This window comes from Poecilia reticulata, chromosome 17 (genome assembly GCF_904066995.2).
Source record: "Poecilia reticulata chromosome 17, P_reticulata-male-v2, whole genome shotgun sequence".
Classification (NCBI taxonomy): domain Eukaryota; kingdom Metazoa; phylum Chordata; class Actinopteri; order Cyprinodontiformes; family Poeciliidae; genus Poecilia; species Poecilia reticulata.
In genome coordinates this window covers 16,973,127-16,987,810 of record NC_088846.1, presented here as the reverse complement: position 1 = coordinate 16,987,810, position 14,684 = coordinate 16,973,127, and the positions used below count along the sequence as shown (strand labels likewise).

The 14,684-nt window shown below is 37.6% G+C and overlaps 1 protein-coding gene across 3 annotated transcripts in view; it reads right to left on the bottom strand.

Annotated features, from left to right (window-relative positions):
* Positions 1-1,160: 1,160 nt before the first annotated feature.
* Positions 1,161-14,684, bottom strand: part of LOC103479558 (tensin-3) — a 41,276-nt gene continuing 27,752 nt past the window's right edge. For all 3 annotated transcript variants that reach the window (XM_081598745.1, XM_008434056.3, XM_081598744.1), the window contains 14 exons: positions 12,659-12,819; positions 12,429-12,561; positions 12,262-12,345; positions 10,230-10,359; positions 9,053-9,594; positions 8,893-8,979; positions 8,658-8,789; positions 6,099-6,194; positions 5,241-5,318; positions 4,975-5,052; positions 4,599-4,767; positions 4,447-4,515; positions 4,240-4,269; positions 1,161-4,109 (listed from right to left, as the gene is read on the bottom strand). In XM_081598745.1, the coding sequence (XP_081454871.1) occupies positions 3,965-4,109; positions 4,240-4,269; positions 4,447-4,515; positions 4,599-4,767; positions 4,975-5,052; positions 5,241-5,318; positions 6,099-6,194; positions 8,658-8,789; positions 8,893-8,979; positions 9,053-9,594; positions 10,230-10,359; positions 12,262-12,345; positions 12,429-12,561; positions 12,659-12,819 (1,934 nt within the window). In that variant the 3' untranslated portion in view covers positions 1,161-3,964. The remainder of the gene's footprint in view (positions 4,110-4,239; positions 4,270-4,446; positions 4,516-4,598; positions 4,768-4,974; positions 5,053-5,240; positions 5,319-6,098; positions 6,195-8,657; positions 8,790-8,892; positions 8,980-9,052; positions 9,595-10,229; positions 10,360-12,261; positions 12,346-12,428; positions 12,562-12,658; positions 12,820-14,684) is intronic.

The following is a 14,684-nucleotide window of genomic DNA, read 5'->3' as shown; positions in this document are numbered from 1 at the left end:
GTATTGATAGAGTGCAATTCTTCTGACATGTTCTTCTTTGCTCAAATGGTGTTATTTGTCATTCTGGACTTTCCCCACCTACTTTTATTTTAAGACCACTTTACTCTAAATAACAGAGGACGATGGGCTCCGAGTTCTCTGCAGTCACCACGCCACACCTGGGCCTAAGCATCCTCCCAGCCCTCCCCGGGAATTCTTTCACCACCTGCAGAGAGGCATTAGCGAGGGAGGTGGGAGGAAGGAAAGTTCACCCTGTTAGAGCTTTTCCCCTCTTGAAGGTAGACTCTGCAATTTAATCCTTCCATAGCATTTTTAAAGCAACCTGTATGGGCTTGTGCAAAAGGTAGGACCCATATTTCACTGCACTTCTGACAGACGCCTGGGATAAGTGCATGTCGTCTAATGTAGTACCAGTGTACATCTGTAAACCTCTTTAAAAGATGTAATACTTCAGGTCAGGGAGTGATAATCAAAAGCTGATTTTAACATTAAGAGGTACCTATAAAGTCCCCTTTATTCTCAAAGGCTTTGCTTATTCAGGTCTTGTAGCTGGTGTTGCTAGTGTCCCCTGCTGGCAGCAGAGATCATTTATTTCCAGTTATTATGTGACGATAGAACTTTTTTTTTTACATTATGCAACAAGGGTCATCTCAGCAGGAAACCATGTAAAATAGAAGACATCAAATTAACATTCTTGATACCAACACTTTAATAGAACAGGAAGAATATTCCACATCTGAGAATGTTTTCTTTTAGCCATATTGTCAGTTTTGCCTCATGTTGTACTGGTGCTCAGAGGCCAATTGTTGTTTTTTGTTGTTGTTTTTTTTAGTGTCTATGGATGCATGTTTTAAAACTCTGATTGACAATGCTTTCATTTACAACCCTCTTTTGAATAACTTTCTCTCTCACATGCAATCGCATTTCTGCAGTTCCAACTAGAAAAATTAATGCTTGGGCTACACCAATTGTTTTCTAGCGTTTTGCTCATATGAAAGCCTAGGTAAAGAAATAAAGTAATGAAGCAAAACTGCCTTCACCCATCTCTATTCTCTTTTTCAATTAACAATACAAAAAACAACCAATTTCCTGTACCATGACCTTGAACAGGAGGATGCTCTGTGTACCTTACAACTGACTTTGCAAAAGAATGGTCTCTCTTAAAACAGGAAAAGAATGCAGTGTTTATTTACATAACACATCAAAGGACATGACGTCAATACAAAAAAGAAGATGTACACATGTAACACATTAAATGCACAGGTATAAAATAAGCATGAGGTACATGTATATAGAGTTACATATATGTAAACATTTGATCTTAAGTTCATACTATAATACTTTTGATCTGAATCTCAAAAGTCTCACTTAAAACCAAATATGTACATATGCTGTATAAAAATGACTACCATAATTTTTTTTTCTTGCTGACATTATGCGAGTCCAGTCATTTCCCAGTTTATTTCGGTTTGCCAAATGCTAGAATATATTGAGAAATAAAATACTTTCCTCAAATTCAGACGCTTACGTAGAATTTCACAGGGTTTAGTAACAGTGTCCTTTAAAATGTTTAGCTTGATTTCAAGTACCTCTATGCCCTTATCTAATTTGACAAAATACGTTGGCTCGTTGTCCATTCGGAAGATCAATTTGTGCTCAAACTTTAACTTCCCTGTGGATGTCCTGAGACGTTGCTTCAATATTTCCACAATACATTCTTCCATGATGCCTTCAATCTTGCGAAGACCACAAGGCCTTCCAGCAGCATAACAGCCACAGAGCATGATGCTGCCACCTCCCTACTTATCAGCCGTTAATGGCACATGAGGCCATGCAAAATTCTCACTTCTACCTTATAAATGCAACAATGGTAAATATTACAAACATTCCTATTTTGACACATATTGTCGTATATGTCTCCCATGGTTTTAGCACTCACCTATTTGAAGAACTAAAAATGTCACCTTTAGGCCTCTATACAAATGTTGTACATTGACTTATAAGAAACTTACAAAGCTGTGACATTGTCATCATCTGGGCTTTCCCAAATAGTTTATAAACATGGTAGTCTTGAAGTATTTAAACATATGGATCTGAAGAAAGTAATAAAATCTTATCTTAAAAGAAAAAAAAAAGTAATATTCTGGCATTAAACAAATAGAAATAACGGAATTATCCATACTGACCTAACACAAGAAAACATTAGCTTGATTTAATGTTAGACAGTGAGAAAAACAGCTTCTTATGCAGTGCAGGAAAGTATCAGGTTTCAATGGAAATCCATGCAGCAGTACCAACAATTTTGCTGTGACTGTGGGTCCCTCTCTGGATTCCAATGATTATCCAAAGCGAAAAAAAAAAAAGTTATATGAAAACAGCCACTATCTCAAATACAATAGGCTTGAATAGTTAAAAGTTATTTTAGCCCCCCAAACACAGGTGTATTGTATATGTCATTGACAGATGACTAATGGTAACTAACACTTCCAACACTGAGCTATATATTTAATTCATTTTAGTTTTAAAAGGTTAAAGTCTCCTCTACTCCTCTTCTTGCCCCCAAATTCAGCAGCCCGTTTCCTTTTTAAGTCAGAAAGACTTCAACTAAATTACAAGACTGTTTTTGACTATAGTATTCCAGCAACTAACAAAAAAACTAAAGCTGGAAATCTTGGTAGCTGGTTTTGATAGGCATCAATCCTCTTCTATAAAATAGCAATATTGTTTTTTAACCAGTTTTTGCATGTATATATACAGTTACATATATATATATATATATTATTTTTTAGGGTTTAGATGAAACAGCATTGTACATTGCCTATAAATTTAATACAAAAACACATAAAATCCCTCAAAAAAAGAAAAAAAAATCCAAGTGGTCATGTTCTAATATATCTTATGACAAAAAAAGACCTTAACACTTAAAAAAAAAAAAGACACTCAAATACAACTCATGCGTACCATACTCAAAAAAACAAGAAATACACATTGCATAGGTAAAATATAACAATACAAAATAAACATAGCTAGTTCCAAACATACACGTTTTCCCCTTTTGTTACTCTGTTTTTCAGATATTCAAAGTTCAAACTGAGATACTCAGATATGGTAAAAAAAAAAAAAAAAGATGCTTGTACGTCACCTAATGTTTGTTATTTGCTTGGATTAAGTCAGTTTGGAATTAATTTGTAATAAAAAAAAAATATTAAAAAGCACATTGCTCCCACCACATCTTTATGTTGTCATTCAGCTGCACCCTCAAAAGGCATGTTCTCTCATTATGCAAAGTTGCTGAGAAAAATGACCCTCTATGTCAAGCGATATTTGTCCCACAAGAGAACAGAAAATTCTAGATAGCTAACTAGAGATTCTTAACACTCTGATCAACAGTAAAGAGTAAACGAGTCCTTAAGTTAAATTTTCAAGGAAGCTGAAAAACTAACAAAAAACCCTCTTGTTTCTTAACATGGATTTTTTTTTCTCTAGGTTAAATAAATGTAGTTGGGGATAAAAAAAAAGAGATCTTTAGAAAATTATCAGTCTTAGATTATGCTGATGCAATAAAAGCTTAATTTCTTTTCAGGCTTTTTAGGCATTCTAATCACCATGTGTCCAGAAATGTGTAAGATGCTGATTATGTAATAATATTTTATAACAGTACAGGACAGTAGAATTGTAAATGTATAGAAACAGCAATACTTTAAGGGTCTTGAGCTGGATTAAATTTCAATTAGAAATAAACAGATAACTGTTTTTCTTTTATTTATATACATCTCACTGTTTTTCTACTAATAGTACAATCAGTGAGTATGTCAGCAACACTCAGTAAATATCCAGTTAACATCCACAGTCTGTTTCAAGTCTGTTTCATTAGCAGTTCCTGTCTTTAGGTGCTCCGTATCCTCAGTCTTTTGGTTGCTGCGTTTAGCCTCAGTAAACATTTTTCCAGGTGACCTGCTCTGCCCTACTTACTCCTTTGTGAGCCAATCATCACTTTAGAGACAAAGTTCACAATGGCGCTCGCTGGCTGTTCGGGGTCATGTTCTGCAAATAGGTGGCACACATTGTCCAGGGAGGTGCCAGTTTTCCTTGCCACAAAGCCAAAGATTCTGCAAAGGCAGAGGATAGTAGTTAACAGCAGCAGTGTCATCTACCACAAAATGAACTTTTTTTTTTTTCAAAAATAGCTGTAGGGACACGGTTTTGACCGAAGCTTTGGAGAAAATAGTAATTACTTACTTTGCTGAGGGACAGCCATCTTCCTTCCACCTACAAGCAGTAACAACACGGCATCAGTAAGTATTGAAAATAAATGTGGTAACAAAATATACTGCTCAAAAAAATAAAGGGAACACTTCAGTGTTCACTTCAATGTTAAAGTGTTCCCTTTATTTTTTTTGAGCAGTGTATTTATATTTACTATATGATCCAATGAACACGACTTACTTTCTATCTTGAGGGTCCAAGGCACAAAATATCACCGTGTTGACATTGTAATGTCTCCTGAAAAAGAGTCTGAAAAACAAGATTCATGTTGAAAAATCACGGATGTATCCGTGCGGTAACGGCTTTGGGAAAAGTGCGTGCTGGGTGCTTACTTCCTCTGGTTATCCGTGAGAGTGATTCCCTGGGAGGAAACTTTGAAATGGACCACAGTAGGGACTGGTGGAGGGTTGGCGTCCAGGGTCATGGTCGTGGCTTTCTGCACTGCCTGGACTCCTGTTAGAGACTCCATCTCCACAGAGCTCAGGTACCACACATTACAGGCTGAAGCAACAACAAACAATCAGATTCCAACAATCAACGCTGCACAGAGCAAATAACAATAAAGTTAAGTGCTCTCTGTGATTCAGTGCCAGAAATAACTAAAAAGCAGGACGTAAACACAGGGATTGTGTCACTGCATTACAGTCTGGTTTTATTGTGTTTGTCACAAAGTCTATTTATGGTAAATGATCTAAGAAGTCTGATTACCTGCTCCCTGTTTCAGCAGCTCGGTAGCCGAGTTAGTGACTGAATGTGAAACGCTCTCCACCACATCTTCAAGAGGATCTTATGAACAGCAAAAACAAAGGACATAAATAATAAAGCTTTATTATCAAGCATGGCTATGAAATGATTGCAACAACCACTTATAGACCAGCACTGAAATACTCTGGTAATTTTTTTTTTTTTTACATTAAACTGTGACCATACCTCTACCCATGCACAAATTTTAGAGTCTCTGTGTGAATGTTTACCTTTGTCAGGGATAATAAGTTTACAGGGAAGAGCCAACGGAGTGATTGAATGTTGGTAAACCAATGCAGTTAAGCTTCCTGTAAAACAACAGAGTGGGAAAACAAAATTTTAATTTACAGGAGAAGTTGCACTGCCAACTTTGTAGTATTAATCACTATTAAAAGTCCTTTGTTAAAAATTAGAGCATATGATGCAGAGTGAATAAATATTTGTTTTAAGTAGAATGACAGTTCTCAGCTTGGTCAGTGTATATAGCTGCACTGCAGATAGACTGTTATTTTATTTGTTGAATGCCATTGCCTTTTTATCTGTGTCTCTCTGGAAAAAGAGATTTTATTGCCAATAACACAATTATCTTTTAAGTGAAGGTAACAGCATTAAAAGAAGAAGAAGAAGAAGGGCAAAAGTAGAAAATAAAATGTTACAAGTGAAATGAGGAATTCATCTGTCATCATTTCAGATCCACAAAACCTATAGATAATGCAGAGTTCATAATAATAAAGTTTGAATAAAAGTGAGAAATACATGTACAAATCTTAAAGATCATTTTTCAAATCAAAATCTATAAATTGTATAATTTAAATAATACAAGAAAAAATATATTGAACAAACAATTAAATACATCTGTATTTAAATGTTTCAATGAAAATAGTTATTATTCCAAAAATATTGGTTAGTTTATAGCATTTTTGGGCATCCATAAAAAAAAAAAAGTCTTGCATGGATAGGAAATGCTATATAGATCACTTGTACCATGTACTATACACCAGTAGAGGGCAGTATTGTTCAGAGACTCCTAGTTTTATATGTTGTCGAGGAAAGCATATAATTCATGTTTCAGCAGCATAGATACTCACCAAAGTAGGGCTCATTGGGGCACCCCTTCAGACGCACGCCTTTCTGTGTGCACTCAATCAGGAAGTGGCGCACCAATTCGTTGGATAGATCACCTCCTGTAGGGAAATGGACACAAGTAGTTAATATAATTATTCTGCTTTGCTGGTCTGTCTCCTGTACTGAATTTTTGTCTGTGCAGGAACTTTTTCTGTCTAAAAAATATTTAAATACAGGTCATCAAAAGCATTTCTGTTCGAATGTGAGGTGTCTTTGAAAGGCATGTGATCACAAAGGCTTGGAGAAAAACTTGCTCCTTGGAGTCGCTTGGATTTCACATTTCTGAAGAGTAATGAGGGTCCAAGATCAAACGGGACTCTGGACTATGCCACGATGTGATGAAAACAAAAGGACAGGTGTGAGCAGTGGGGGAAAAAAAATGTAGGGACCAAATGATGATTTAATCTGGTATAAGAGTATAAAATAAAAATCCAGAGGAAAAATTATATATATTTCCTACTTTTGCACAAGTCTAAAGACTAAAATCACTTCAGCCTGACTGAAGGGTCATTAATTAAATACTAAACTATTTCAATAGGCAGATTTTCTTTGTGTGTGCATGATTAATAAAAAAATAAACTATTGCTAGAAATCTCTTGCAAATGTTCATAATTATCAGCATCGATGGGTTTTCAGTAAAATTCCAATGTTTACTGAAAATATAAAGGGCTGTCTAACTTGTAAAGAAAGGGCTTGATTTCTTACGACCTGGAGAAATTAAATCATTAAGCAGAGTTTTGAAAAGTCTGACTTAATACGCCAAATGCAGGTTTTGTTGACCAAACATTCATCTAAGGCAATTCACTAAGCCAACAGAGTGGAATGTTCTTTCTTCTCATCTCTTGGATGGATTGAAAGGGAGACGTTTGCAGATATTTGTTTTCTTTAACAGAACTAAAAAGCTTTGGATAATGAAAGATTTGTCACTCAGACTGAAGCTGTTAAAACACTGCCAATCCCCTGCGTTGGCAGTGCATACAGGAATCCTTTGTGTTCCTATGTGTTGTTTCCTTTCCAGAAAATACGCCTTCTAAAGTTAAAGTTATTAAAATGGTTTCTGATTCACATTTTGTGGGATCAAATTATATTTCTGCCTCCTCCATCGTCACCATCAACCTATGTTTTGGTTGTTGCAACGCTGCCAAATATTTTGGCTTGCCAATTTTGTTTCCATTCCTAAAAATAAACAGAGTTAATTACACAACTATGCAAAGCAAAATAAAACATTTAACTAATATACAAACAGAAATGTGCACATAGTTTTTAGATAAAGCAGATATAGTGCAAGTGGAGCAGGTCACTTTCCTCCACTGTCCCCCGAGAATAGGTTTACAGAACCAGTGTGTCTTTTGTTAAGGGTGAAACATTAGCTGTATATCTATGACAATCTGGCAATACAGGTCTGTTTCACAATGACGATGAACAGAAGAGAGAAAAAAAAGTGATCAGAGCTTACAAACAGAAAGACAGATTCTCAGTTTCCAACATGAAGATGACTACAGTGGGTTGTAACTAAAGACAACTTGGGTGGGACTTTGTATCTTCACACGCTATACAGGATTATCTCTGGATTATTGTCAGATATGACAAACATGACATTTGGAGCATTGTGCTGGAGTCAAAGTATGGATGGGGGGGTGTTAGCATGGATTAGCAGGAAAAGCGAAAGCAAAAGTCAACAAAACAAGTAGTACTGCATTTAAAACTTTTGTAGAATGTGCTTTTTAGGTTTACACAACTAGAAAATGAAATTCTGTCTATTTTTCTCTGCAAAGTAATTCTTGGTGCCAGATCGAATCGAGACAAATCTATGAGCTTCAATTGTCAACCTTTGCCAGAAATTCTCAAAACATTTAGGCGTAGACATTGGCTGGGTTATTTTTTGCATTTCATTACTTCTCTGGCTTTATGTTTAGGCCTCTTGTCCTGTTGGACATTGAATCTGTACTCCAAGATCAAACCTTTTGGAACTTGGTACAAGATTTTTTCCAGGCTTGTTTTGCATTTAAGCTCAGTTCATTTTCACTAACTAACTAACTAACTAACTAACTAACTAACTAACTAACTAACTAACTAACTAACTAACTAACTAACTAACTAACTAACTAACTAACTAACTAACTAACTAACTAACTAACTAACTAACTTCCATTACCCTTCTGGACAGAAGCATTCTGACAGCATGGTGCTGCCAACACCATGCTACACAGTTGGGCCGGTGTTCTCAGAGTGATACGCAGCGTTATTTTTCTGCTACACACAGCATTGTTCAAGCAGGCTCTGGCCTGTCTTGTGTATTATTTGGTCTCCACAATGAAGTCTGTTCTTCAATTATCTCTACAAAAAACCCAGACTTCTTAAAGCAATTGTTTGCAATGGAATTTACTGAATGTACAAGAGTGAAGGGAGTGAATGCGCAGAGGCCACATTTATCAAATATTTATATAAAAAAATAAATAAATAAAAATCAAGGCATGCAAATATGTTTTTAATGCATTGTAAATAAAAGACATGCAACACACCTTTTCTGCTCTGCTGGATGACTGAGGGAGGAGGTGTAGACACCTTCATAGCCAGGCCGTAAGCCCCTTTGAAGGAGTGGCTGTCCCTCACTATGAAGCAGCCAGGCTCCTTCCCCTTCAAAACTGAAATAGCTAAAATAATACAAAGAAACTGTGTTTGAGCTTTACATGTTTTTTGTTGTTTCTTCAATTAAGTAAATATAATCTAAACCCATTCAGAATAAAGTGTACCTACCTTGATCTCTTGAAATATCTGGTTTGTACCAGAATTTTGATGTATCCTGAACAAACTTTACCGTCACCTGCTTGCTGACCAGCACATCTGGAATAAAAATAATAATAGAAGCACTGAGTTAAAGAACACACACTAAGTCATAAGAAAAAAAAATACTAACCTGGGAGAGGTGAGGCAGCAAGTGGTGTCTGAGCTGACAAGTCGGGCAGCACGTTAGGGAAAGGAATACTCAGTGAGCTCCCACTATGGGGACTCGAGAACCCGCTGAGGGCTGGAGATACGGTCCCCAGTGAATGCTCTCCATCTGACACCCTCTTTTTTTCAGGAAGCAGAGGAGGCTGTGTCTGGGGAAACTGTAGCTGATGTTGACCGTCCATTGAAGTTAGAAGATCCCTGTCGATACCCATGTCAAGACAGTCTTTGCCGTAGCCGTGAAGTGAGCTGTCTTGCTCGTCAAAGCGCTGGGGGCTGCGGCTGATTGTGTAGCTAGCCAAACGGCTTCGCTGGCTGCTTCGCGGAGAGCTGTGTGCGTTGGGGACGGGATGTGCATGAGGGTGGTGTAACGGAGGATGTAAGGGAGAGTGATGGCCATATTCGAGAGACATCGAGGGCGGTGGCGGCTGTCGGACAGATGGGTAGTTACTCAGGGAGGAGTGGTGGGTCAGGGCATGATGCTCTGGCCAGGACTGACTTACAGATGAGCTGGATAAATAAGGCATTAAATGAAAAGTTAATGATGGCACAAAAATTGCTGTTAAACAACTTGCAGTGCCTCACAAATGTATTTATTCTCCTGAGACTTTCCCACATTATATAACAACCATTTACAACTGCAAAGATCAATGTATCTTATTTAACGGGACATCCCAATGCAAAGCAACACATAATTACGAAATGGAAAGAATCAATGCGTGGTTTGCAAAATGTTTTCCCAAAAAAAAAAAAAACTAATAAGGGTTGCAGGCATGTGATTTGACCTACTTTTACTCTGATACCACAAAATAAAATCTAGTGCACCTGGTTTCTTCCAGAAATCATTCAATTAGTAAATAAAGTCTCCCTGTTTAATTTAATCTCAGTATAAATAAAGTTGTTCAGTAAATGCGTGGTTTACTTTGCTATAGCAAAACTTGTTATAGTTTTGCTATAGCACCGCAGAGAGCATAAAGCATCATGCAAACCAAGGAACGTAGCAGACACGCCAGGGAGATAGTTGTGGAGAAGTTCAAAGACAGTCAAGTTATAAAACAAACTCATGAGCTTCAAACATCTCACAGAACACTGTGCAATCTGTCAAGTAGATTACAACAAAGTTTGATATGTAATTGCAGCACTACCTGTCTGTCTGCTGATGATTTCCAGTGATGGAGGTAGAGTATGTTGAATTTAGCATCCTGTGGCAGCTGATGGATGAATCTGGCAAAGTCTCGAAGCTCACATGATTGATCACAGAATGTCCATGGGGTTCTGCAGAGTTACCAAATAATAATTTAAAGAAAATTACTAAAACAAAACAATGAAAACAACAACAGCAGCAACAAAAAATACAGGAAGAACCAAACTGAGGAACTCGTTCATTTAATAGTACTTTGCATAGTTCTAGAAAAATGTAAAATATAAATAATGCTAGCACATATGGACAGTAAAGAGAAAATCTGCAAAAAAAGTTTTCAATAATCAAAAAAAAAAATCCCCAAATTCTTTGAGGAAAAAGCCCTGGCTTAAATTGCATAATACGGATTGGAATCAACAGTAATAAAACTGTCCACAGGCACCAAAATGATCTGGTCTATATATACATAAAACCAATCACTGATTATTTCTGCCACAACCCACTTAGTCAACAAATCAAGCCAAACTAAAGCTGAAAATTAAAAAACAGCTTACCATAATTATCTGAAACCCTTATTTAAATAAACCATAATCTGGGCCACAGCTATATACTAACAATCTTATATTTCAACAGAGTGTCTCTCCTTGTGATCTAAAGCTAAAAGGGGTTTTTTGTTTTCTCCCTGTTCCCCCTGTGTGAACACACTCACACACAGAGACTTTTTTTTATGAAGGAAGAAAAGTTTTTTCTATGCCATGCCTTCTAGTTGGTAACCATGGAGATGCAGCTGAACTGAATGCAGGGCTGTCTGGGGCACAGCAGGGGTACAGATCTGCAACCAACCCTACAACCTTTAGAAATACTGTATATCTTGGGGGATCAATTGAAAAAAAAAAAAGCAGGTACAGAATGCAAAAATGAAAGTAAAAGTTTTGTGATTTCCCAGAGAAAAACGCCTAAGCACTAAGACAACAATGTACAAACTTAAAAGTCAGCGATATGCATATAATCACAGGGTGTGCCTCTTCTCAGATAAAGACCACAGCTCAACAAAAAAGAAACAATGAAGATATTTATAAAAATGCCCTTTTCCACAAGACAAAACCACACATGCAATCTTCTTGGGGCAAAAAATTGTTCTGGGAATCTCCCTTCGTCTGTTGCACAAACAGTATCTTTTTTTCCTGTTCCCTGATAACCACAAAGTCAGCATTATTTAGGACATCACGGATGAGTCCAGATAGTTTGTTTCCCTGCTTCAATCTCAGTCACAGGTCAGACATGAAAGACGACTCCTGGTAGAGAGAGAGAGCTAGAAAAAAAAGGTCGTAACTAGCTCACACACAGAGACTTTTAGGAAGAAACGTTTTCTTCCTAAACTGATGAACCTCCAGATGTTAATAGAAAACCCAAATTCTTCACTTGAAGTTAGATCTTCCCGTTACATGTTTCCCCTTTCTTAAGGAATAGCTCAGCATTTTTCTAAGTGTGGCTCTTTTCAGAGAACATAAGCATGTATTTTACCTGAAGTCGATAACTGTTGGTCACCTTCAGCGTGAGTCCACATTCATACAGTCCCTGAGGCTAAAGCTTCAGGCTAGTCTTAGAGTGCCCAAGGGTGGGCTTCCACTGTTTTACTATAACACCAATACCAAAAAACAACATAGAGGTTTTCACTGTGATTTTAGAAAACAATCTACTGTTAATCCTAACAAATAGTGTTCACTTAAACCATTGAAATATTTTTGTTCTTGTCTTTTATGCATGTCAGAATCTCAATCAGAATGCGTTTCACACAGGAGGATCAACGGTGGTGCACCGTTTTACTCTGATAAAAGCCCCATTCTCCACGCAAGACCCTGGGTCCTTTCAGACCTGCGATTAGCGACCTCTGTGTCCAGCTAATCTGCATTTACTAAATGAAGATCCCAAGAGAAACCTCAATCGCTTATAACAGTTTAACAAAACATTTGAAAAAAATCTGAATTATCTCTATAGAACAGAAACTTCCTTGACATGCAGGCTACTGGCCCTACCTTGATTTGTTCCGAAGCCTCCAAACGACTGCATGTTGGGAGACGGAATTTGCCTGAGTTCACTGAACTCGGACATAGTTTTTACTGGAAATACAAAGATGAGGTGGGTGTGACAGTGTTTACACACAATGAGAACCCTCATTAATTTCACAGAACACGTTACTTACCGTAAGGTGTTGGTGGTGAGATGGGGAATGCAGGAGTGGGTGGAGTCATGCCAAGTCCCGTCTCAATTCCACCAGTGTTGTCTAGGCCCTGGGTTCTATAACCGGTACTGTTACTTCTGTACAACATGGGATGCTGCAATAGATGAAACATGAAACACATCTTACAACAAAAAACAACATTACAAATGGCATAAAGACATGATTTGGGAAGAAGCAACTGCTAAGCATACTTGAAACTGAGAGACACATGGGGGGTATGTCTGCTGGCCCTTGTACTCCTCTGGGTCACCCCAGCCTGAGTTACAAAAGTCTGAGTGATGATCCATTACATCCTTCCCTTGGCAACTCAAACTCTGTGTGATGCCACTTCGCACATCATTGGACTGGGCAACTGCATACACACAAGTACACAGCAACAAAATGTTGATTAAATATTAACACAGCTTTATGAGCATAACTAACTTCAAGGCAGTAAGTTAAAAAAAAAACTACACGATCAGACATTAAATCAGGCAAAGTGTTTCCTTGCGTCATGAACTTTTTGAGGTGAATTACGATTCCCAATTATTCATTTTTTGATGAAAAAGGTCAAGTGCCAGGCCTAGGAATGATGTCCACCCACCGGAGACAGCCATTGTGGGTTGCTTGATAGAAAAGGTGCGTAGGGGTGTATTTTTGATGCACGTCTGATGCCTGGAAATTTGCATTGCTATTTATAACAACATCCCAACTGTGAAGTACGGGAGTGGCATAATTCTGTTTTAGGGGAGTTTTGCAGGAGGAGGGACAAATATGCTTCACACACACAAAAAAAAAACACACATAAAGATGCATTATGACCAAAGTGTTCTTCATGAAAAGACTGAAGCAGCAGCTCATAGCAGAAGGGGGAGGATTGCCTCTCCAAATGAGCAACGATCAGGAGCATAGCTCCAAATTAGTTGCAAAGTGTCCTGTTATGGAGGATACATAAGGAAATCCTGATATAAGTCTCAAAGCACTGAGCTAGAATCTCACAAACTATTGGGAGAACCATGATTCCTGTAATGTTTGGACCAGTCTTAAAATTCAAAAAGTAAGTTCCACCAAATGCTAAGGAAACAGATCTAAACTTCTGAATTAAAATTAAAAAAAAGAAATCTTGCTCATCATTGTGCCCTTTAGCCATTGAAATAAATTTGGTAATCCTAAGTGACCTGAAAGAGGAAACATTTATTCTAATCTACTGTCAGACACTGAGGACAAAATGGTTATGTGTCTATTTACACTGAGTGTGTAAACATCTGGTTTCAACTGCATGTTCCCCAGTCAGAAATGTTTTAAAAGTTGATATGAAACAAACTTATTTTACTTAAAAGTGTCTCCGGCTAATCAAAGGGTGTTTTTTTTCCAGAGGAGAAGTCCAGTGTGGGCTAAAGGAGAGCAAGGAGTTTGAGTCTGTGTGCGTGTGTGTGTGACTCCTGTAGGAAGTGTTGCCACTCATCACCAGAGTGTTAATTTGAGCCCTCCCAGTTAGGTCTGACCTCTGAGCACTAAAGAATGCTAATGATGAAGAAGTGCTAATGCCTTGGATTGTTATTCATTTTGTCTGGTACAAACATGAATGGCACCCATAGGAGCGCTTTACACCCAGGTTGTTCAGTGATTTGCTTTAACAGCTGCATGGCAGAACTCTTGATGGGATATTTTGTAACTGTGCAATATGTTAACGTCTAAAATGAAAGTTGCTGTCCAGTTCCAACAAAATCAAGGAGATGGATACTAACATACCAAATGGAAGGTCATATTTTGACCTACACCTTCACATTTGAGTAAGTGAAGCTCAAGTTTCAGCTTCTGAAAATCAAAATCATTCCGATGAACAGCTCTACTCAACTCTAAATGCGCCACTGACTGTGATGGAGGAATACCAGCCTGTATGTAGAGCAGCTTTTGTGTACGTACTGCAGTGCTGGCAAACACAGCAGAGTAGAATCACTGGGTTAGATCCCAGCTGGGAAGCCATGGCTCAGTGTCTGAATTCAGCCAGAGAATTTATTCTGCTAAACGATGGCGTTTAAATCATTTAAAGCTGGTTAAAGGATTTTCTAAACAGATTTCACAGAGTTGTGTGATCATTTTTAGTTTTTGGCACACGGCACAAATACAATATTAACATTTTGTTCTGTTTTTTTCAGCATTTTTCTTTTCATTTTGTGATATTTAACATTGACTCGTTCAACTCACAAAACGTTTGCAGAAAGGCTCGTCAAATTT